This window comes from Macrosteles quadrilineatus, unplaced genomic scaffold, assembly GCF_028750875.1.
Source record: "Macrosteles quadrilineatus isolate MER2022 unplaced genomic scaffold, UCM_ALF_1.0 Scaffold_3__2_contigs__length_128488019, whole genome shotgun sequence".
NCBI lineage: Eukaryota > Metazoa > Arthropoda > Insecta > Hemiptera > Cicadellidae > Macrosteles > Macrosteles quadrilineatus.
Window position 1 is genome coordinate 16,874,858 of NW_026542596.1, and position 21,625 is coordinate 16,896,482.

The window sequence follows — 21,625 nt, forward strand, 5'->3', positions numbered from 1 at the left end:
CAAGGATTATTAAATACTAGGTGAAGCCCGTCGAAATCGACGGTTGGTTACTTTCAAGGCTTACGTCAATTCATCTAACTGCCATAAATAGAATGAAATTATAAAAACTTTAACATTTTGCTTTGTTTAGTGGGTAAGTAAGTGTAAAAATAATAATGACTATTGCGCAAGCTACAAAATATGGTTTGATTATTCAATGAATAAAATATTTCCAGTACCTCATCGCAGTTATTATTACTATGTTAATTGGTTCCATCTCTTTTTGAAGAACTTTTGTTTCCTTAGTCAATGAAGAAACGAAACGAAGAAATCGGAAGTCGGAAGGAAAAAGCGAAATGGCACACGGAAGATTTCTCAGGTGCCATTTGGTCACTATAACTGCTGACGTCACTTTGAGGGAACACCAATACCGCAACGATACGGTTTCAGCCATCGGCCTCGGTGGTGCAGTGGATAGCGTTGCGGGCTGATAAGTGATAATCTGAATGATCCGGGTTCGAATCCCGCCGGCGGCCCTAACTTTTTATCAACAATTTTTTCATATCAGCAAGTTTGGTTGGTTTGGTTAGGTTATGACAGTTTAATTTTATAATTAAAAGATTATAAAATTGAATTTTAGACAATTATAATGTTATTTTATGAACAAAACTATTTTTTAGATTAGTAAACCTTTATTCGATTTTTCCATTATCAGCACGTTTGGTTAGTTTGGTTAGGTTATGACAGTTTAATTTAATAATAGAAAATTATAAAATTGTCTGTTTCTTCAGACGCAGCAGTTAGTGACGTCAGCGGTTAGTGACCGTCGTGAAGTTAGCGGCTCATTTCATCGGCGCTTTTTCGGTTTGTAATAGATGTGGGTTGGTACGCCTGCGGATACCACAAACGTGTTTTGCAGGGATGTCGGAAAGACAATTCAATGGCAATACGGTGCGAAATGATGTTTTTATATTTATATAATGTCAATTATACATTGATAAAACGTGTATACACGTTAAAACTAATTAATTGACGTATTTTAAAAGGCATATTTGAGACCGTACTGTACATTATACGTAGCTATGGCTTGACATAACGCGATCAATTAAAACTCCGAACATTAAAAAGTGCATAATCTTTTTTCCTAAGTCCATCACATCAACTTTGAGGTATTCTAATGGTAATATACAATGTGTAGAATACTCAGTATAAATATGATTGAGGCAGTCCAGTGAATTACGAAGCTATAAGGCAAAATGTATATGGTTGATAGAAATTTGCGTCAGGAAAGAGTGTACAATCGTTTTCCTAAGCCCATCACATCAACTTTGAGTTATTCTAATGGTAATGTACAATCTGTAGAATACTCAGTATAAATATGATTGAGGCAGTCCAGTAAATTACGAAGTTATATGGCAAAATGTATATGGTTGATAGTAACTCGCATTAGAAAAAGTGCACAATCTTTTTCCTTAGCCCATCACATCAACTTTGAGGTATTCTAATGGTAATGTACAATGTGTAGAATACTCAGTATAAATATGATTGAGGCAGTCCAGTAAATTACGAAGTTATATGACAAAATGTATATGGTTGATAGTAACTCGCATTAGGAAAAACTGCACTATCTTTTTCCTAAGCCCATCACATCAACTTTGAGGTATTCTAATGGTAATATACAATGTGTAGAATACTCAGTATAAATATGATTGAGGCAGTCCAGTTAATTACGAAGCTAGACCTAAGGCAAAATCTATATGGTTGATAGGAATTTGCGTCAGGAAAAGTGCACAATCTTTTTCATAAGCCCATCACATCAATTTTGAGGTATTCTAATGGTAATGTACAATGGGTAGAATGATCAGTATGAGTATGATTGAAGCACTCCCCTAAATTACCCAGTAATATTGCAAAATGTTTATGGTTGATAGGAACTTGCATCAGGTAAAAGTGCACAATGTTGACCCTAAGCCCATCACATCAAATATGAGGTATTCTAATGGTAATATACAATGTGTAGAATGCTCAGTATAAATATGATTGAGGCAGTCCAGTAAATTACGAAGCTATAAGGCAAAATCTGTATGGTAATTCCTGACGCGAATTCCTATCAACCATATAGATTTTGCCTTATAGCTTCATAATTCACTGGACTGCCTCAATCATATTTATACTGACTATTATACACATTGTATATTACCATTAGAATACATCAAAATTGATGTGATGGGCTTAGGAAAAATATGGTTCACTTTTCCTGACGCAAATTCCTATCAACCATATAGATTTTGCCTTATAGCTTCGTAATTAACTGGACTGCCTTAATCATATTTATACTGAGTATTCTACACATTGTATATTACCATTAGAATACCTCAAAGTTGATGTGATGGGCTTAGGAAAAAGATTGTGCACTTTTTACTGATGCGAGTTCCTATCAACCATATACATTTTGCCATATAACTTCGTAATTTAATGGACTGCCGCATTCATACTCATACTGATTATTCTAAACATTGTACATTACCATTAGAATACCTCAAAGTTGACGTGATGGGCTTAGGAAAAGTATTGTGCACTTTTCCTGACGCAAATTCCATCAACCATATAGATTTTGCCTTATAGCTTCATAATTCACTGGACTGCCTCAATCATATTTATACTGAGTATTCTACACATTGTATATTACCATTAGAATACCTCAAAGTTGATGTGATGGGCTTAGGAAAAAGATTGTGCACTTTTCCTGACGCAAATTCTTATCAACCATATACATTTTGCCATATAACTTCGTAATTTACTGGACTGCCGCAATCATACTCATACTGATTATTCTAAACATAGTATATTACCATTAGAATACCTCAAAGTTGATGTAATGGGCTTAGAAAAAAAAATTGTGCACTTTTCTTGACGCAAATTCCTATCAACCATATAGATTTTGCCTTATAGCTTCGTAATTCACTGGACTGCCTCAATCATATTTATACTGAGTATTCTACACATTGTATATTACCATTAGAATACACCAAAATTGATGTGATTGGCTTAGGAAAAAGATTGTGCACTTTTCCTGACGCAAATTCCTATCAACCATATAGATTTTGCCTTATAGCTTCGTAATTAACTGGACTGCCTCAATCATATTTATACTGAGTATTCTACACATTGTATATTACCATTAGAATACCTCTAAGTTGATGTGATGGGCTTAGGAAAAAGATTGTGCACTTTTTCTTAATGCGAGTTACTATCAACCATATACATTTTGTCTTATAGCTTCTTAATTCACTGGACTGCCTCAATCATATTTATACTGAGTATTCTACACATTGTATATTACCATTAGAATACCTCAAATTTGATGTGATGGGCTCAGGGTCAACATTGTGCACTTTTTCCTGATGCAAGTTCCTATAAACCATATACATTTTGCCATATAACTTCGTAATTTAGGGGACTGCCTCAATCATATTCATACTGAGTATTCTACACATTGTATATTACCATTATAATAGCTTAAAGGTGGTGTGATGGGCTTAGGAAAAAGATTATGCACTTTTATATGTTTGGAGTTTTAATTGATTGCGGTATGATAAGCCATAGCTACGTATAATGTACAGTACGGTCTCAAATATGCCTTTTAAAATACACCAATTAATTAGTTTTATCGTGTATACACGTTTTATCAAGGTATGATTGACATTATATAAATGTAAAAACATCATTTCGCACCGTATTGTCATTGAATTGTGTTTCCGACAGCCCTGAAAAACACGTTTTAGGCGCCCACAGGCGTACCAACCCACATCTATTACAAACCGAAAAAGCGCCGATGAAAAGAGCCGCTAACTTCACGACGGTACGTCAAACGGCACCTAGAAATCTTCCGTGTGCCCCACCGAAGGAAAACAAAAAGTGTAGTTGTGTTGTTGTGTTGTGTAGTTAGTTAGGTTAGGAATTAAAAAAAGAAGTAGCCTAGTTCAGTAGTTGTAGTATTCAAGCATTTATTTAAAAAGAAGACTTACATACTTATTTAACATTTCAAGTCTAAGGGCTTGGTATGAAGACAAATCGATCATGGTCAATGTTATGAAAGGAGTCCTTGTTGAATGGTAGGTACGTTTTTTTACACATTAGCTTGACGCCAGAAAGTAGAAAGAGTAACAGACATATTAAGTCACTGCCCTAGTCCTATTACCCTAACCTGTGGGCCAGCTTTGCCTTTTGGGCAAGGTTATTACATTTAACATCCCCACAGACCATTCTTTATTACGTTTTTCTGATCAATTAGGGTCTAAATAATATTTACATGAAATTGCAATAAAGATTCAATAACTTACGGTACTTGTGTACCTATTTTATTTGGCAGAGGATACACGACCGGTAACCCGGTTCAATTAGGCATCTGGAAGTTTATATAATAAACTAACCAAACTTACTTATAGATAATGAAATAAATTGAATGAAGGTTAAATTCTGTTCATACAGAAAAATGATTTTTGCCATAAATTCTAACAAATTATTTACAGTTATAAGAAGAAATCGCATCCTAAGCAAAATCTTTGACAAAATTTTGTGTCACTGACGGGATTCGATCTTCCCTCCGAGTGTTATTTGTCGCTGCAGCGACTCACAAACACTGTTTACGGCGAAGGCTCTATGACTGACAAAATCGGATTGAACTGGATCGAGTTAGGTATCGTTTTATTTTACAGATTCAGAGCTTTCACCGGAGGTCTGTCTCTAAGCTCTATTCATTTTAGTTCCGAAAATATTGTAGCAGACAGCTGACGTGCGTATTTGTAAACAGCTTGGTTATCCTCGGACCGATGTGTTTTATTACGTTTATCATTGTTTTAGTGTTAAAAATCAAAAGTAGTGATATACGTGGTGCATTATAAGAAGATTTAAGTGATTTTGAAGGGCTGGTTGATGATCCTGAAGAAGTAGGTAGTGATATTGATGTAAATTATCAGCCAGATTCCTAGCTATGGTTAGGCTATGCATTCTTAGCTAAACGCTATGTACTGAAATCTGTTTTTTGCCCATAACTTATTTATTTGCAAATCTACTTCCTTATATTATTATATATTTGTAATCCTCATAAAATTTAGAACAAAGTGGCTATTTTCAAATATTTATAGGACTATAAATTTTATACAATTTCATTGAGCGCAAACTTATTTTTTTTGGAAAATTTTCCAAAATTTTTTTTTACCTAAAAATTTTTTTTGAAACAAATGTTCCTTATGTTCTATGTATAATATTGAAGCCCATGATTTTCCAAACAAAATGGTATATAGAACAGTACCTATAATTAACATTGTTTTCAAGCTTCTCAGATCCGTTTTAATAAAACCTTGCAAATGAGCAAAAAATAGGCAGACATTAAGGCCAAAACAAGGGACACTCGGAGGGTTAATATAGCTAGGACCTACCTCTTGGACATCAACCTAGTACCAGGGCCGATTTACCAAATAGGCACGGTAGGCATGAGGCAATTGGCTATTTTGGGAGGCGCCAAATAATTGGAAAGTAAAATATTTTGTGGTTATATTGGCATACGATCGCGTTAAAACTCTGATAAACCCTCCCATAGCCTAATCATAGTTGGGAAAGTTAGTCAAAATTTTGGCAAATATTTACCGTATTGACATTGGGATATGATGTAATTTTTATATATGTCTACTTACAGTATTTTTAACGCTGAATCCAAAAATGCAATCAGTTTTTGTCGGAGAGATTCCTAAGTGGCCGTAAAACGAAGGTTAGGATTACAAATCTAAGGATGATTGAGCGGTGATTGAAGGTGGTAGGCTAATGGTAATATGGCGTGGTCTGGACGGGTTCGTACTGAGTGAAGAGTGAGGAGTGAGGACTGAGTGAGAAGAGCAAACAACTGTTTATACTTGGTCTAATGCGGAATGAAATCAAATCAATTCATTTTGAAACCAAATAATCAGTTCTTATTTAGGCATGTGAGGAAGGTAGGTCGGGTTTTATGCGGATTCGTGACTGTATTAAGTGTTTTGAAGTGAGGATAGATTAGGAAGGTAAAGGTTAGGTTATAATGAACCGACTCATTAATTTATGCAACTTCCAGACTGTTTTTGCACAATTAAATAGTGGGTGAAACACAATGAAATAACGATATCAAAAATGTGCAAGCGGTAGTCACCTTCTTGAGGAGGAACTTTATCAGCTTCTTGAATATTGAAGGTCTCTGAACAACTGATTGGGGTGTGCAATAATTTGATAAATCCGGATGAAGTGCTTTGAGGCTTCAGTATGCCCCTTCAAGATAAGGTGAGACCTTAAGGAGATAAAATAAAACTTGAAAAAGTAACGGTTTTAGAATTTTGAATAAAAGCTTGGACAAAAATTTGAGGGTCAAATTTTGAAAATATTACATTTTTGAAGTAAATGTCACAATTAATTATTTGTTTACTAAATGGCCTTAAATTTTCTGAAAATTTAATGCTGGGCCTATTACTGCAGCAATCCCATTCCAAATGTTAATGATACCTGAAGCTCTTAATCTATTTTTCGGCAAACATGATAATGGGGCCCCACAGAATACAATGTTTTTAATCATCTTACTTTTTGGTTCAATAGGACAATGAAATTGAACCACCACGAACACTCAAACTTTTTTATTTGATCTTACAAGCAACTTTTATTGACCACACGAGGAACAAACAAACATAACAAAAACCTTAACACAATTTACATCTTACTGTCAACACTAGGAACTTATTGACTCTACTTGGTTTGACATTTTTTACAATTAACTCAATCAAGGTAATCGAGGTCTGCTGGAATACCAAATGACTTGTTTAGGGTTGTTTCTTCTATACTAAATTTTTCTTTGCACCATGACTTTAGTTGAAAAATGTTATCCGTCCATCTGTTGATTGCTTCCTTTAGAGCCTGAAACATCATTCACAGATTAATTAGTTATAAGATGATCAAATTTTAATTTTTTTGGAAGTTTATTGACAAACTCCCAAATGAGAGCCAAAAAACCCTGAAGATAGCACTCTGTATCAAGGTTAGACTTATCAATTATCAATCAATGAGATGGGGACACCACCTAAGTGCGTATTTTAACCCAAATATGAGTGAAGGATGAGTGTAGAATGGTGTGTAATGACCTGTGTAGCTTTGTTACTGACTAAAGTCCCCCATACACGGGCAAGCATGCTCGGCGTTGGCAACAGACGGACGAGCATGCTCGCGAACATGCTTGGCGTTTCCAAGAGACGGACGAGCATGCTCGCGAACATGTTCGTCGCTCGGTAGCGGTTCCTAGGCCTATTCTTGCTTCTCTTGTGCTCTGTGACAGTCAAGTTGTGTGTAAGCCTATTTAGCCTACTCCTGCTTTTTTGCTGCAATTACAGAATTTAGTTTTTTTTGCAACATACGCATTATTTCTTAGACATAAATCAGGGGCGATTTATTTTTAGCCGATTTTGTAATCGGCCGATATCGGCCGTTTGTGCCAGGCCTTAAGTTATTGGATTAAATTCATCCGTCATGGTTTGAAAATAATGTTGGTTAAAATTCCATAGTTGTGCAATAACATTTCTCGTAGTTTTGCTTATTCTAGCCTTTCTTAGAATTATTTAATTGTGACAAATTACTACAGAATTGATTGTACACATTTGTGTATTAATATACATGAACCCTCTATTTTGGAAACCCATTTAAATTTGTATTTATTGCGTTACAAACACAAATAAATATTTATTTAGCTTCTGTAAACATTGATTCTAAATCTATTACTGTAACTGGAATACATCAGAGTATCAACACCATGATGATTTACAAGTGCAATCCGTCTATTGCGGCTACTTTGTAATGGCGGTAACAAAGTAATCGTTTGGAACTGGAACGGTTACTTGTAATGAGTCCACGAGTGTAACTGGAATCATAGTAGCGGCTACATGGATGGAATCATTTAGCCTATCTCTACCCATGTTGCAGCGGCGAACATGCTCTCGAACATATGGTCGTCCCCACAGACGGGCAAGCATGTTCGTGTTCGGGCTCGTCAAGTCCGACGAGCCGAGCGCCGAGCCCAACATGCTCGCTGCGACGGATCCCACACACGGGCGAGCATGTTCGTCGCCAACACCGTCACGAGCATGCTCGCGAACATGCTCGCCCGTGTATGGGGGGCTTAAGATCAGGGGTTTCATTAGTCAGGATCGTTTATTTAAAGCCCAATGATAAGGAACAGCTGGGTCCAGTTTTGAACCATCAAAAAGCTACTGACTTTTCTTAGGATCGAACCGGCAACCTTTTGATTACTGGGCGAGCACTATAACCACTCAGCTACCCAGCCAATTTGATGTAGTGTGATCCTCTTTCTACACTAGGGTAAGAGTTGTCTGTTGTTCAACGAAGACCACTCATTGAACTAGACTATGGTTTTGGAAACCTGTCTATGTGGTGGTGATTTTAGATAAAAATACCCCCGCCACAGCAAACCTGCAGACTAAGCAAATTTCCATTTACCTTATTTGATTTTCAATTAAATCTATTTAAATAAAATTAAAATTAGGTTTAACAATCTAGGTTTGCTGCTGCAGGGAGGGTAATAAAGTGTGTTTTTTTAGTAACATATGAATAGTTTAGTATAAAATAAATACATTTGCCAAGTTTGATCAAAATATATCCATAAACAAGCAAACCACAGCAGTTTACTTATTCTCCGTAAGAATAACATGAGAATTTTAAATTAAGAATCTATTAAATTTTCTTTGTAACCAATAACCGGAAAAAAACACTTCAATATACTAAATCATTTGTTTTTTTTAAGCTCTTTAAAAGGTTTACCTACACCTTCAAGCCAAATTTAATTTCACAAAGTGAAAAAAGTGTACAATTTTTACGCTACAATTTTTTACAATTTTTTGGCTACTACGCCGGTAGCACAGGTCTTTCGAAGCTGCAAACTTGGTTTCTTACTTGGGTGGTATAGGACCTAACAAACAACAGTAACAACATACTAAAAAACCAGAACTACATGACCTTTTGCACACACGGATGTTTTACTTGACTGGACTATAATAGTACGAGTTGTATATTAAATAACAGTATTTATTTTATGAATAAAATGAAAGCTATATATATCCTTTTTTTAGAATAGTCATTGTCATTCATTATATGTTTACGAGTTTCCCGTAAAATATTCGTTTGCGGTTTGCCGATAACATTGTTAAATTATTTACCTTCCAAAGCCGCAGCGGGCCCCTAGCCACGGCACCCAGGGCGGTCGCCCCGCTCCGCCCTCAGGGTGGCCCTGTCTCTAGGGACATCAAAATGAAATAGTATATCATTCCCGGGTCTACCGTGCCACCTACGGTAATAGCTATTTCCCTATAGGGAAGTTCGCTTAAAACTAACTGGAAAAGGTTTTGCCTACCTTGATGTCAGTTTTCATCTGCTCCAACACCTCTGGATCGGAGTCTTTATACTTTTGTATTTCTAAAATCAGCTTGTTCTCTTCTCCTTTCAATAGTTCAATCTTTTTAATCAACTCCTGCCTGGCACTTGTGTCTTCTCGTCCAACCTTGAGTATACAATAAACTAAATAAAAGAAGTATTTCAATGCCCTAATGAAGTTGTTTTACAGAAAAACCAAACTTTTATTTTAAGTTTGTTTGCTCAAATAAAATTACTATAATCGAGGGCTATTCAAATTACATTTACTGAGTAGGGGGTTCTAAAAAATGTTACGCATACGCACTGAATGTAATGACTTATGTAATGAATGTTACGTAATGCAATTGGTTTCTGGAGCTGAGATATAAGACTGCACAAAATGCACAGACTGCAAAACACTGTTTATTGAAGTATGATGATAATAATACTGTATACATGATAATGAATAAATGAAAATGTGTAACTTGAAACTTCTAATGTAAACTTGATTGTGATAGGCCTATGTGAAAAATGATGAATGGAATTGAAATACTTGAAAATGACATCTGACACAATCGAATGTTGGTGCCTTACTGACCTGTGCCACTCGCACCCCTTAAGCCCAGGGGACGGGGACGACACTTGTCTTTTGGCGCCAAGAAAAATAAAAGGTTTGTTCTCCCAACCTGAGAGACATTTTTCAGAAAGGTGAATGAGCTTAAGGGTGGCTCCAAAGTGTGATCAGATAATTTAAAGGCCGTTGGTAATATGTAGGATTTGAACCCGGACAAAATTCAATAGCCTACACTAGCTGAATTTGAGAATGTTAAACGTGAAATGACCAATGGACATTCTAGTTAGCTGTGTATAATGGGAAATAACGTGAGGGTATTAAATAGAGTACTTGCAAACAAGTCAACATACCTTGGCATCTATTATACTGTCTTTTGCGACTTTAAGTCGCTTCACAGCTCCTTCTAGCTTCTCAGATGCATCAGCCAGTTTCCTTTTTCTTGTGTGTTTAGCTTTGCTACAACATGCTCGATAGTTACAAGTAAATAGCATTTAGTAAGGTTTAGTGCTAGGTAAACTACTCTAAAAAAATATATATAAAATAAAAAGTTCTGCTATAGTCAGAGAATGTCAGGAAAACCTTTTAAAAAAACTTTCCTTGTTTCACAAATTTGATAACTATTCTTAAACTTAAAAATTAAAAAGCATACTTTTTGTTAACCTTAATGGAACGTGAATATTCAGTGTGGCAGATTGGGTTTAATCATACTAATATTAGAAATGTGAAAGTTGGTGTGTTTGTTTTAAGTTCAATCACACATTAACTACCGGTCGGATTCAGCTAATACGGACAAGTGAAGTGGCCCAAGGGACTTTAAAAAAAATGTAAGGCCAGTTCAACTACACAAGTTGGTTCTATGATATTCATTAGCATTAAAAAGTTATAGGGTTTACCAATAGGGTGCAGAACTATTATTTTCATTCATTTATGACAACAGCTAATTTGAGCCAAGCAGCAACAAAAGGCTGTGATAAACAATGGGAACTGACATAATAGGATTGTTTCCAGTTATGCTTATGTTTTTGATTTATAAATAATTTGTGATATTGTTTGAATATTTGGTAATTTAAATTTTCCTGTTAATTAGGTGCAGTGGTAGAACATTATTATGGCTGTGGTAGATGTGTTATACAATAGCATACAGTGAACCAAATTTTCTCATACCTTGTCCTCCCCCATTGCAAACACAAAACACGAGTATGACTACAATAAGCATTTTATACTTATACGGCAACCCCGTACGAAGGACGGGTACTTTGCTAGTTAGGCTAGTTACAGTCTTTGAAAATCCTAATTAATTAATTAAGCACTACGGCTGTTTCGGAGATAACTCCATAGTTGGTCGTCAGTTTTTAGCCGTGCACGTGCTGACTTCATGTTTTCATTCTCTGTCGTGTGTTGTATGTATTATATATTTGACGCAATGGAAAGGAAGAAACCATGTAAAAAATGTAAATATGTAAATAGTGACTCAGTTTAGTGTATGATGACGGACGATGGAGTTATCTCTGAAACAGTCATAGTGCTTAATTAATCAGGATAGCGAAGACTGTAAGTAGCCTTTATATTAAAGGCAAATTACATCTTTAAATTATATATTCTATGTAAAGCTTATTTCATGAAGTTTTGTAGAACCCCGAACAATGATTTTTGTGTACACTAGACATCTTACTGCAATGTTGTATTACGTTTTAGCCACTAATAAGCTTTTTAACATGATCTATATAGCTTGAAAATTAATTCAACAGTTTAAATATTTTAATTAATTGCAGTGAAATACGGCTCCCACAGCCAAAAATATAGTTTACTCTTAATTGTCATTTATTTAACACTACGGTGGAAAAATAGTGAGAACAGGTCAAAATAAATAGGTTTGACTTTTCAACTATTAGGTGCATATTGAAGCCAGGGTTGCCATCCTAGGTTAGGGAAAAATCAGGACATGGCATCCCCCCCCCCCGGATTAACATAGGCTTAAATACGGGCATAACATAAGGAACCAAAATCGGGACTGTCTTGACAGAATCGGGACGGGTGGCAACCCTAAGTTGAACCACCCACAAACATGAGAAACATCTGTAAGGCCTACAGTATAATCTATTTTTTTACCTTGGGAATGACCAGAAATATATTGAAGTACCGATTTTGTCTGTGTCCACCAAACCATCGTCAACTAAACTTTGAACAACATCTTTGACTGACTGGGCAATTATTCCTTTTTCTTTTGGAGCAATCTTTTCTAATTCCTGGAAATATTTTATTGGATAAATGAGAAGAAAAGATAAATTTACTCTTGCTGCTCCCTCAAAGTAGACTCCCTCCGCTTTATCGTTTGTTCTCTCAGAACGGAATCTGTCATTGCTCTGCTTCATGGGCATCCTATCTCTTGATACTACTGTGTACTAACCTTTAATTAATTCTGCTGTTAAATCATGTACAGTTAGAGTTGGTCAATGTTTTTGTGTTTTACAACACTCAATATTATGTTACTTGACTATTTCAGTTCAATAGGAAATAAAGCTGAATTTCTATTAGGCCTATCATGAACAGTATTTATTTTATATTTAAATTATTTTATCAAAATGCACATAGGTAACTTAGTTGGTACTGTACAAACTGATGTGGTTTTGCATTCCTTCACAGAGAATTCAATTATTTAAAATGATCTAGATATTCTTGAATGTTATGAATATTGTGATGAGGATGAGGTATTCTTAAACGACTCCTCTGATACTAGGCCGCAGCGAGACAAATGGCAAACAAAAATAGCTTTTGCACTAATTTAATTTACAGTGGAGCAAATGCATAATGTTTATTTTTATAAGTTTCTTATTACCATGGTATTAGGCATTGCCACACACACGCTTAGGTCTTGAATTAGAGGACGCTATGGCATATCTCATCAGATAGGTAATCAATAGGTGTTTGTCTTTTTATTGATACAACACTTGTGGTATATGATATAATTTTCATTAATTTTTAGCCTTTTATTTAACTTTATCTAGCAAGATAAAAATAACCAAAACTAATTTAGGCTAAATTATTGGTTATTTCAAACCAAATTTTATTGAAACGTAAATGATACAAAGCTAACAAGCTGGTCTGAGAAATCAAATATTCAGTTCATTTAGACTGGCCTGTATTAATTTGTTATCAAGATGGGATTGAAAGTGTCTACTGCAACGATTTTTATTACTGCTAGACAAAGTCTGACCTTCAGAGAGAAAAACTCTTTTTTCTCATAGAATAATTGTAGCATGCGTGTCCTTTTCTCTTCAGCACTGACTCCTTTCCGTTTTGACATTTTCTGAAACAAAGCAAATACCCAATTTTATTTATTTATCAATCAATCGATCAATCAAATTTATTTATTGAGATTTCTTTAAGAATATACATGGATTGTAATTTGAATTTTCATCTTGCTTAACAATATTTATCAAAGAATTCCTTTAGGCTGTGGCCACACGGGAGTTTTTCCACGCACAAACACAGCGTGAAAACACGCGAGAAATTAGAGTAACATTTAAACGAATAGGCCTCCGCTACTGCAGGCACTCCCCATTTCATTTAACGCTGCTCATATTTTTCGCGTATTTTCACGCTGCGTTTGTGCGTGAAAAAATGCCCGTGTGGCCCCAGCCTTAGTGAGTAGAATGGTTGATCCATTAACAAGTCTTTGAGTTTCCTCTTCAGGTCTTGATTTCTTAAGATCTTCAAGTGGTTGGGCAGGCTATTGAAGACCTTTCGTCCCATGTAGGTAGGCTTCCTGCTGTATTGAGTTGTATGGTGAGCTGGGAGAAGGTAGTCTGTAGCTCTTCGAGTGTTGTGGGAGTGAGAATCTTTTCCTCTTGCAAGCTCACTCTGTTCAATATAGTTAATCACTGCAAGGATGTATAGTGATATCACAGTCATGATTTTAGTGATTTATAAGCTTCCCTGCAGCTTTCTGTAAAGCTGAGTTCAGCTAGCGTTCTTATAGCTTTTTTCTGAAGTCGCAGTATTCTTTTACAACCTTAAGGTTCTGCTCTGTGGTTCCACCCCAGACCATTAAACCATATCTTATGTGGGACTCTACTAAGGCATAATATGCAGTATTAGCTGCTTACTGTCCTCCTATCCATTTAATTCCACGCATTACATAAATTCCTGATCGTACATAAAATCAAAGCTAATATGATTCTTTACTTTGTTTTTTCAGTGACCATGCTATGAAACAATTTCTGCTGCATTTGGACGAAACAGTTGCTCTCGGAAGAAAATTTATTATTCAGGATTTGGATGAAACTCACTTGTTCATCTCTGCAGATATATTGGATGTATTGCAAGCAAGGGTGGACGACTTGATGGACCAGATCAGCTTCCCATTGGTCGAGAAATAAGAAGTGAATATGACTAGCCAGGTAGCAAAAGGAGATCGTGTGTCAGGACGCATCAAGGATGCTAACCAGCGACGGGTGTTGGACGAAGCAACACGACGGCGTCGCGCTCGGAAAGCTCTTGAGGCACTTGAGCAAGACAACTACCATGATGATCCTCATGCTGATCTTGGTAAGCCTCTCAAAATAAATAAGAACATTATTTAGAAACGTCCGTTCTAAGATAAGTAAACATCGCCCTAGTAGTTTGAAGTAAATTTAATGTAACCTAACTCAATGCACGCAAGTCACGCAGCATTTTGACTAGCGCATGTTGAAGCCCAGAACATGCAACACTTGCACTACGCAGTCACCAAGATCGTCGATGGTAGCAACTACCCTACATTAAATACTTCAAGGGGATTTTAAATTTCCCCTATTTAAATGGCTTTATATTTTAAAAGTTTTAAATCTTCAGTTTTTTTTCTTAATTTTCTCTGTTATTATTAAGGTTACTAGTATACCAGCTTTTGTATACTACTGTTTTTTAGATTTAAAATGATTTTAAGAAAAATTGTATCATGTTATTTAGGGCCAAAAATGAGAAAACATTTATCTAATTATAAAGCTTTTTTCTGATAGTTTGATCATGTCTTTTCGCATCGTTAATATCATACATCACAGATAATTCGGGTACAGAATCAATCAGAGGCTCCCTTCTTGCCATCTATCACTTTATTGCGTGGCGTGTGTCGAAAAATCTGTGTCTGTACTACAAACCGAGACATGCCGACCCACGCCTGGGTCTCAGCTTACACAGCGTCGTAAGGAAACATGGTGACACAGCATTTGGTGTGTGCTGCGTTGCGCTGCGTGCGTCCCAGCATAAGCCCGGCCTAAATATTTGCAAATAGAAGCCTGTTACCCAGCTGACATAGTTTGAATTGCTTTATCATTTATTAATTAATTTTCAGGTATCTTTTGTGGTTTAAAACTAAGAAATACTGCCGGATTAGTCAAAGGGAATGTTCGTACTAACAAAAATATACCCTATAGAACATCTAGCCCTCCTAAATAGTTTTTTAAAGCTAAAGGTGGTGAAAGGAAAATGTAAAAATATACATATAAATAACTGTATTTAGCCTATTTAATTCTGTCGGCTTTATGAATTGTTACTGTAGTTTTTATGACTTTAACCTAACCAGGATAAAAGTAGTTAATGTCCATTATTCCAATTTTTATACTGCTTTCCTAAACTTCTTGAGGATTATTAAATTTAATAAGCTAAGTGTTTGATGTGTCAGTGGCATGACGTTATGTCAAACCATGGCAGCAATGTCTTGGATTTGTATCCCAGTAGACCTACCCCCACCTAAACTAGAATTTATCATTGCAAATTTATAATGGAAAATATTACCAGTTTTTTTTATATTACATTTTAAATTATTAATAAAACACAACATTTAATGTTTTAGTGATGAGTAAGAAAGCACCGAAATTCCAAGAAACATTAGAATCAAGAGGAAGAAAGAAAAAGACTAGAAGCGCTGAATATTACAAGCAAAGGTAAATCGAAGTATACAAGCAGTGACATAAAATTAAGGCTAAAAATCTGTGAGTTTATGACGTTTGACTGTATTTTAGGAAAACAAATTGAACTTTATTTAAGGCCTAGTATTAGAGGAGGCTATGGTAGTGGAAGTAAAATAGGCTAGCTATTATCCTACTAAGGAAAACATAGCTAGAGTCAAGGAGGACATTAGGTGCACATTTAAATAGCTATAAATTTGTATGCTAAATTCGCCACAGAAAATATTCCCAATTAACAAACATATATCATAATTATTAACATTTTTTTTTGTTTATCATTGTTTTAATTGTATATGTCAGTAAAAATAAACCCCTTTATTGACTTTTTGTTGTTTTAGACAGAATGAAATATGAATGATTTTCAGTGATAAAATATGAAATTATTATTTCTTTTTGTGGAAGAATGCAGATTGCATTGTGACAAAAAAATATAGTTTATCACTCAGGCAAAAAGTGTCTTTCGACCTTCACTCATTTTCCAACTTCATGTTTAAGTTGAGCTAGAGCAAGGCCCCACTATAAAAACAGGCCATGCTGTAGGATCCATTACGTCACACTAGTGGATAGATTTCATTGATAAATTCATTGCGATCGCCATTCCCATATGTTTTAGGTAAATAAACAAGCTGGCCGTTCGTAAGATTTTAATGGTAAGAGTTTAGTACAACTATCCACCACTGTGACGTAGTGTTGTACTGCCCGTGCTGGAGCATGGCCTGTTTTTTTCTAATGGGGACTTGGCTTGAGCTGTAAAGAATTACTTAAGGCCCTAGTGACAAAATTTAGGTTATTAGTTATCTTACACATGGGTGTAAATTATTTTTGTTCATGATATACTATTCCACACGATAGGGCCATGAGGTCTTAAGTTTGCCGGAAAGAAGTATTTTCATTTATTATTATGTTATTTCTTGTGTCAAAATCTAACATCATTGCCTTTAGGTTCCGGAAGACCCTAATGCAGCTAGTGGAGGAGGACCGAGCCTACCACCCTGACCCACCAAACTACATGTCTGCGCAGGCCATGCCGTCCCAACTGCCTGAGCGACACTTCTGCGCGGTCTGCGGATTCCCTAGCAACTACACTTGTATACCTTGTGGAGCCAGATACTGCTGTACTCGCTGTCTAGGCACACATCTAGATACCCGGTGCCTCAAGTGGACTGCTTAAAAAAACTGTTAAAAATATTTTAGACTCTTTTTCAATATATTAGATATTTAAATAGTTTTTTTAACAAATTTAAATAATTAACTTTTGTAAGTGTTTGAATAGATAATGAAAAGTTAATTAAAAGTGAATAGATGGTGTAAATATTTATGGCCTTAGTTTTAAATTTATTAAATGGCGAATGTTACTGGACGTACCCTTTTTTATGTTTCAATGAAAATACTGTCATTTTTACCAGTTTGTAGGTTTGTGTTGGTCATCTAATAAAATGTAAAAAATACTTTTAATTATTGTTATTGCAGTACTCTGTAAGAAAATCTGGATAAGAAAATGGTCTGATGGGAAGTCATTATGAAAAAAAAAACTTGTTGATAGAGCAAAGAAATCAACCTTTAAATAGTTGTTGTAGCTTTTTATATCATCCATTCCAATATTAGTTGTTTTTGTTCATGTAAATGTGCTTGGAATAAAAAACCTACTAAACAATCATTATTAGTCTACACCCTATACAGGGTGTTCGAAAAAGGTGGGAACATAATTTACGTAGTGATTCCTTGGGTCAAAATAAAGAGAAAATCAAGAATAATGGTTTTTCATAAATCACTTCGTTAACCAGATATCCGCCTTTTTATCTTTGAATTTTTTTAACCGAACTTTATGAAATTTGGTATGTATGTAAGGTAGAAGAGACCCATGTCTTGATTCAACTTTAATAGCAGCCATTTTAATGTTTTTAACTTATATTTCTAAAATAAATAAATAAAATGTCTTTATTAGCCAGTGTTTCTCTGATACATATAAGTTTTTCAGAACAACTTTTGTAATGTAACTACTGTACTTATAACTAAAAACTTATATATTTTAAGAACTTTTTAAACCTTAGGTATTGCTGGATGCAATGGTTTTTAGGCTCTCGGGTAGTCCGTTGTACAATGTGGGTCCAAAATAAGAGAAACTTTTCTTTCCCAATTTCAAGGTGACCCTTGGAAAGTGAAGCCCCCCACCATGACGTGTTCTACATGATCCCAAACAAACAGAAAGCCTCTTGCAAAGATAGTTGGGCTCATGGAGAGTCAGTACCCGATGGGGTAGAATTAGGCTAGGCTAGTCAGGTTTGCCCCAACAAGAAAAAAAGAATAAATATGTTTTCTGGCGTTTCTACTTCCATACTTCGTCACGTAGAATAATATAATTATGGGAGAATGGGAAAGAGCGGACCGCATTTGTTTGTTGTACGGTGAACTGCCGTCCTACTTCAGTGTGAACTGCAAGGCGGGAAATTTTTTGGTGGGACGGCCGACAGTTATCAGGGCTGCAGCGCTTTTGTCTTTTATCTGATCAAAAGTGAGTAGTAGTAGTGACCACGAGGCGCCCAACCCGCCATAACCTGGTCACAGACTGCTTTATCTTATATTAGGCTATTGCTTCTGAAGTTTTTAGTCATTTTTGTGTCGTTATTGATTTTAATAGACAATAGCCTACGGATCGTGTGCTCAAAGGTCGGCCTCTTTGCTGCACTATGTATAAAAAAGGGAACCCGTAAAAAAATTATTAAACACTGTTGTACCGGTTCAAACTATGTACATACTAATATATGTATGGTACATCACGCTTAAGATGATGCTGCAAACTACTTTTTGTTACAGGCCTATGTCTATTTTTTGTAAGTAAATTAATTTTTTTAGGCTTAAGCGTTTTCAGTTGTGCTGCGACCTTGAAGATAGTACCATAAGACTAATGTTAAACTTGTGACCGCTTAACGAGTTCCCAGGTGGTTCAAAAAATATAATTTTGCTGACAAATTAAAGGTAGCCTATTGACTGTTCTCTAAGGAAATGCCTTTTTATTTTTTTGAAAACACTTAACTTAAATTTTTTGTAAAAAAATTGTAAACTTAGCAAAAAAGTGTTAAGTTTATCAATTTGTTTACAGATAATTAGAGTTTGTTTAAAAAAAAATCAAAATGCATTTCCCTAGAGAACAGTTGTACCTTTATTTTGACAACAAAATTATATCGCGGCATGCTAACTTACCTAAAAAAAATCTATGAGATATTTGTAAAAAACTTGCTAAAACATGGAAAACTTACCATTTTGCATCTAAAATTAAAAAAAAAAATCCGCAAGTACTATTTGCCAAGGGCATACTCTAGCTACATCCTTGTCTACAGGTCCCAAACATCAGAAGTTAATACAAAATTGAATGGGTAAGTTACAATGTAAATATAAAACCACAAACAAACTTATGTGTGAAAAATAGTAAACTGTAATGACTTAATATACCAATCAGGAAATAACAAAGTTTGGTAGCATTTGAAGTTTAACCAGCCTACATAACCTACAGAACAACAATAGACTCTAGAATGTGGTTATTATTTTTTTTGTGATTATAACCAAAACGACTTGTGAATGCATTAGTTATAGTCCTCGCCACCCTAAGTTGAGGCAGCGCAAGGCCGCACGGCGTACATCTAGTACGGCCTTTGGCTGTCTCAACTTAATGTAGGGTGGCGAGGACTATAGTAGGCCATGCAGCCAGGCCTTCCTAAATCCAAACCTAACATATCCGAACAAGAACATTTTCACCAGAATCAAACGTCATTTACCTGTAGGTTCCAGGAAAGTAGGGAAATGACTATTTTTACCATTAAGTCATATTATGAACATCAGTCCAAGGCCGTTTCTCAGATTCAAATCCCAAAGAATATTAATACCCTAATATGTTGGGAACATCAGAACATTTTCTTATACGGGTAACACATCTACGCACTATACCGCTAAAGGAGAAACAGTAAAATGAAATAGTACAAGCAAAATAATAAAGTCTCTACACCTTATTGTGTGGTAAGTGGTAAGGTGGTCTTAACATAGCAACTTAGGTTTAGGCCTAGTAGATAGCAACCTGAAACCGACAAGAACAAAAAATCCTGTTGAACCGTAAACTGCTTTGAAGATGGCTGTCTGCAACAAGGCTGAACATTAGCTATTGTAATAAGTTTCTGTACCTGCAGTTGTACGCAGAAAACCTATACTGTAAGCTTGGTGTATTGTGTTAGAAACTGTTTAAGCCTTACTTATCTTACTTCTTAACAGTGCTGTTGAGAGGCAGAGCAGCTCTTTTTAGTATTATTAGGCTATGTCTTTAACGATGCACTCTTGTGTCTCAGTGTTGCAATGCAATGACAAGACCTATAATGTTAAAACTGTTTTATATCCTATGTTAGAACCGTTCCTGTCACATAGCCTAGGCTAGGCCTATTCAACCATCAAGTGTCCTACTTTGAAAATGCTAGGCAAAGTTTGATAGCAAGACTCCAACTGGTATGTTAACAGAATTAGCAATGAATATGCATTGTTCAACCCTAAGTTTAATAAGGTTTGTACGGCACTGTCTACCTTGCCAGGAATAGTTAACTACTAACTTAGGCCTAACAACTAAACTAGCCCTTTTCACTGAATCCTATCATAAAATAATTTAACAATATTGTAATTACCGTACAAAGTTTTGAAGTACACTAAATCTACAAGAACTTTAAGCAATGATTTCCGGCATGTAACGTTGAAATAATATCATTATTTGTTAATCAAACATAGGCAATTAATCGAAAAACGTGTACATAAGTAACCTCATCCAGTCATCACACCCTTTTCTTTTTTCTTTATAATTTCTTGCTGATTTGCTTATTTATTTACGAAATTCCCGCCAGCTCCCAGTCCAAGTACAGTATGAAACCTTTTTTTGACTAAATTGTAAGCAATTTTAGCTTAAACTGATTTGGTGCCATGCAGCTCGTCTCCTGTTTTAAAATTGTGTTATTGACAATTATTGGGCATTATTTTTATATGACAATCAGTGAGCATAAAAACATAAATTCCCATTGTATGCATCCATCGAAGCATCCATAATCCAATCATCATATTGTAACCATCCACTTATTGTAGCTTAGCTATTAGCTATCCTTAATCATAGACATATAATTTACACAAGTCAATAAGCTTTACTCGATTTTCAATTGCGTTTTTTTTGGGTGAAATAAGTTAGGAGTTTGCCAAAAAAGTGGAAGAGGAAAAGAGTGTTTGAAATAGGCTAGCTAAATAATAGGAAAAATACCATTTACTTTAAAGTAAAAAATGTTTATCAAGCGCCTAAAATTGCCAATTTTTAGCATTTTTCTCGATTTTCAAACGCGATTTTCAGGGTGAAAGAGGCGTTTCCCCCAAATGTGTCAAAGGTAAAAAGTGCTTAAAATAGTATAATTTTGTTGGATACGAAAAAAGCAATATAACACAAGTAGTATAAGTTCAGTATTACCATAATAAGAAATAAGGGATTCTGAGATATACATATAACTTATGCTTTACTGTTAGGTTGGTTGATAACTAGGGGACGAGTTAGTTATTGTTTTATGATTAGATCAATGTACAACAATAAATTATACAACTGAGTACTTGGTATACATATAACAGTTTTAGTTGATTGATCGAGGTTTTAAATTACTTAAATAACAAGAAACTTAATATATTGTAA

At 35.3% G+C, this 21,625-nt stretch overlaps 2 protein-coding genes across 2 annotated transcripts; one reads left to right on the plus strand and one right to left on the minus strand.

The window, feature by feature from the left end:
* Nucleotides 1-3,969: 3,969 nt before the first annotated feature.
* LOC128989630 (zinc finger HIT domain-containing protein 1-like) lies at nt 3,970-17,752 on the plus strand. Its single transcript, XM_054411578.1, has 4 exons — nt 3,970-4,094; nt 14,184-14,533; nt 15,816-15,906; nt 16,873-17,752. Exons 2-4 carry the CDS (start codon nt 14,374-14,376, stop codon nt 17,099-17,101), a joined length of 480 nt encoding a protein of 159 aa, XP_054267553.1. The 5' UTR covers nt 3,970-4,094; nt 14,184-14,373; the 3' UTR covers nt 17,102-17,752.
* LOC128989629 (meiotic nuclear division protein 1 homolog) lies at nt 6,621-20,741 on the minus strand. Its single transcript, XM_054411577.1, has 6 exons — nt 20,592-20,741; nt 13,200-13,292; nt 12,095-12,231; nt 10,336-10,441; nt 9,413-9,559; nt 6,621-6,912 (listed from the first exon to the last, which is right to left on the minus strand). Exons 2-6 carry the CDS (start codon nt 13,287-13,289, stop codon nt 6,775-6,777), a joined length of 618 nt encoding a protein of 205 aa, XP_054267552.1. The 5' UTR covers nt 13,290-13,292; nt 20,592-20,741; the 3' UTR covers nt 6,621-6,774.
* Between the last annotated feature and the right edge of the window lie 884 nt (nt 20,742-21,625).

Excerpts from the sequence above, each read along its gene's own strand:
- LOC128989629 (XM_054411577.1), bottom strand. The coding sequence starts at position 13,289 with ATGTCAAAACGGAAAGGAGTCAGTGCTGAAGAGAAAAGGACACGCATG. Across the intron at positions 12,232-13,199 it reads AAGAGTTTTTCTCTCTGAAG|GAATTAGAAAAGATTGCTCC; the intron begins GTCAGACTTTGT and ends AAATATTTCCAG. Across the intron at positions 10,442-12,094 it reads TATTTCTGGTCATTCCCAAG|CAAAGCTAAACACACAAGAA; the intron begins GTAAAAAAATAG and ends AGCATGTTGTAG.
- LOC128989630 (XM_054411578.1), top strand. The coding sequence starts at position 14,374 with ATGACTAGCCAGGTAGCAAAAGGAGATCGTGTGTCAGGACGCATCAAG. Across the intron at positions 14,534-15,815 it reads TGATCCTCATGCTGATCTTG|TGATGAGTAAGAAAGCACCG; the intron begins GTAAGCCTCTCA and ends TTAATGTTTTAG. Across the intron at positions 15,907-16,872 it reads GCTGAATATTACAAGCAAAG|GTTCCGGAAGACCCTAATGC; the intron begins GTAAATCGAAGT and ends CATTGCCTTTAG.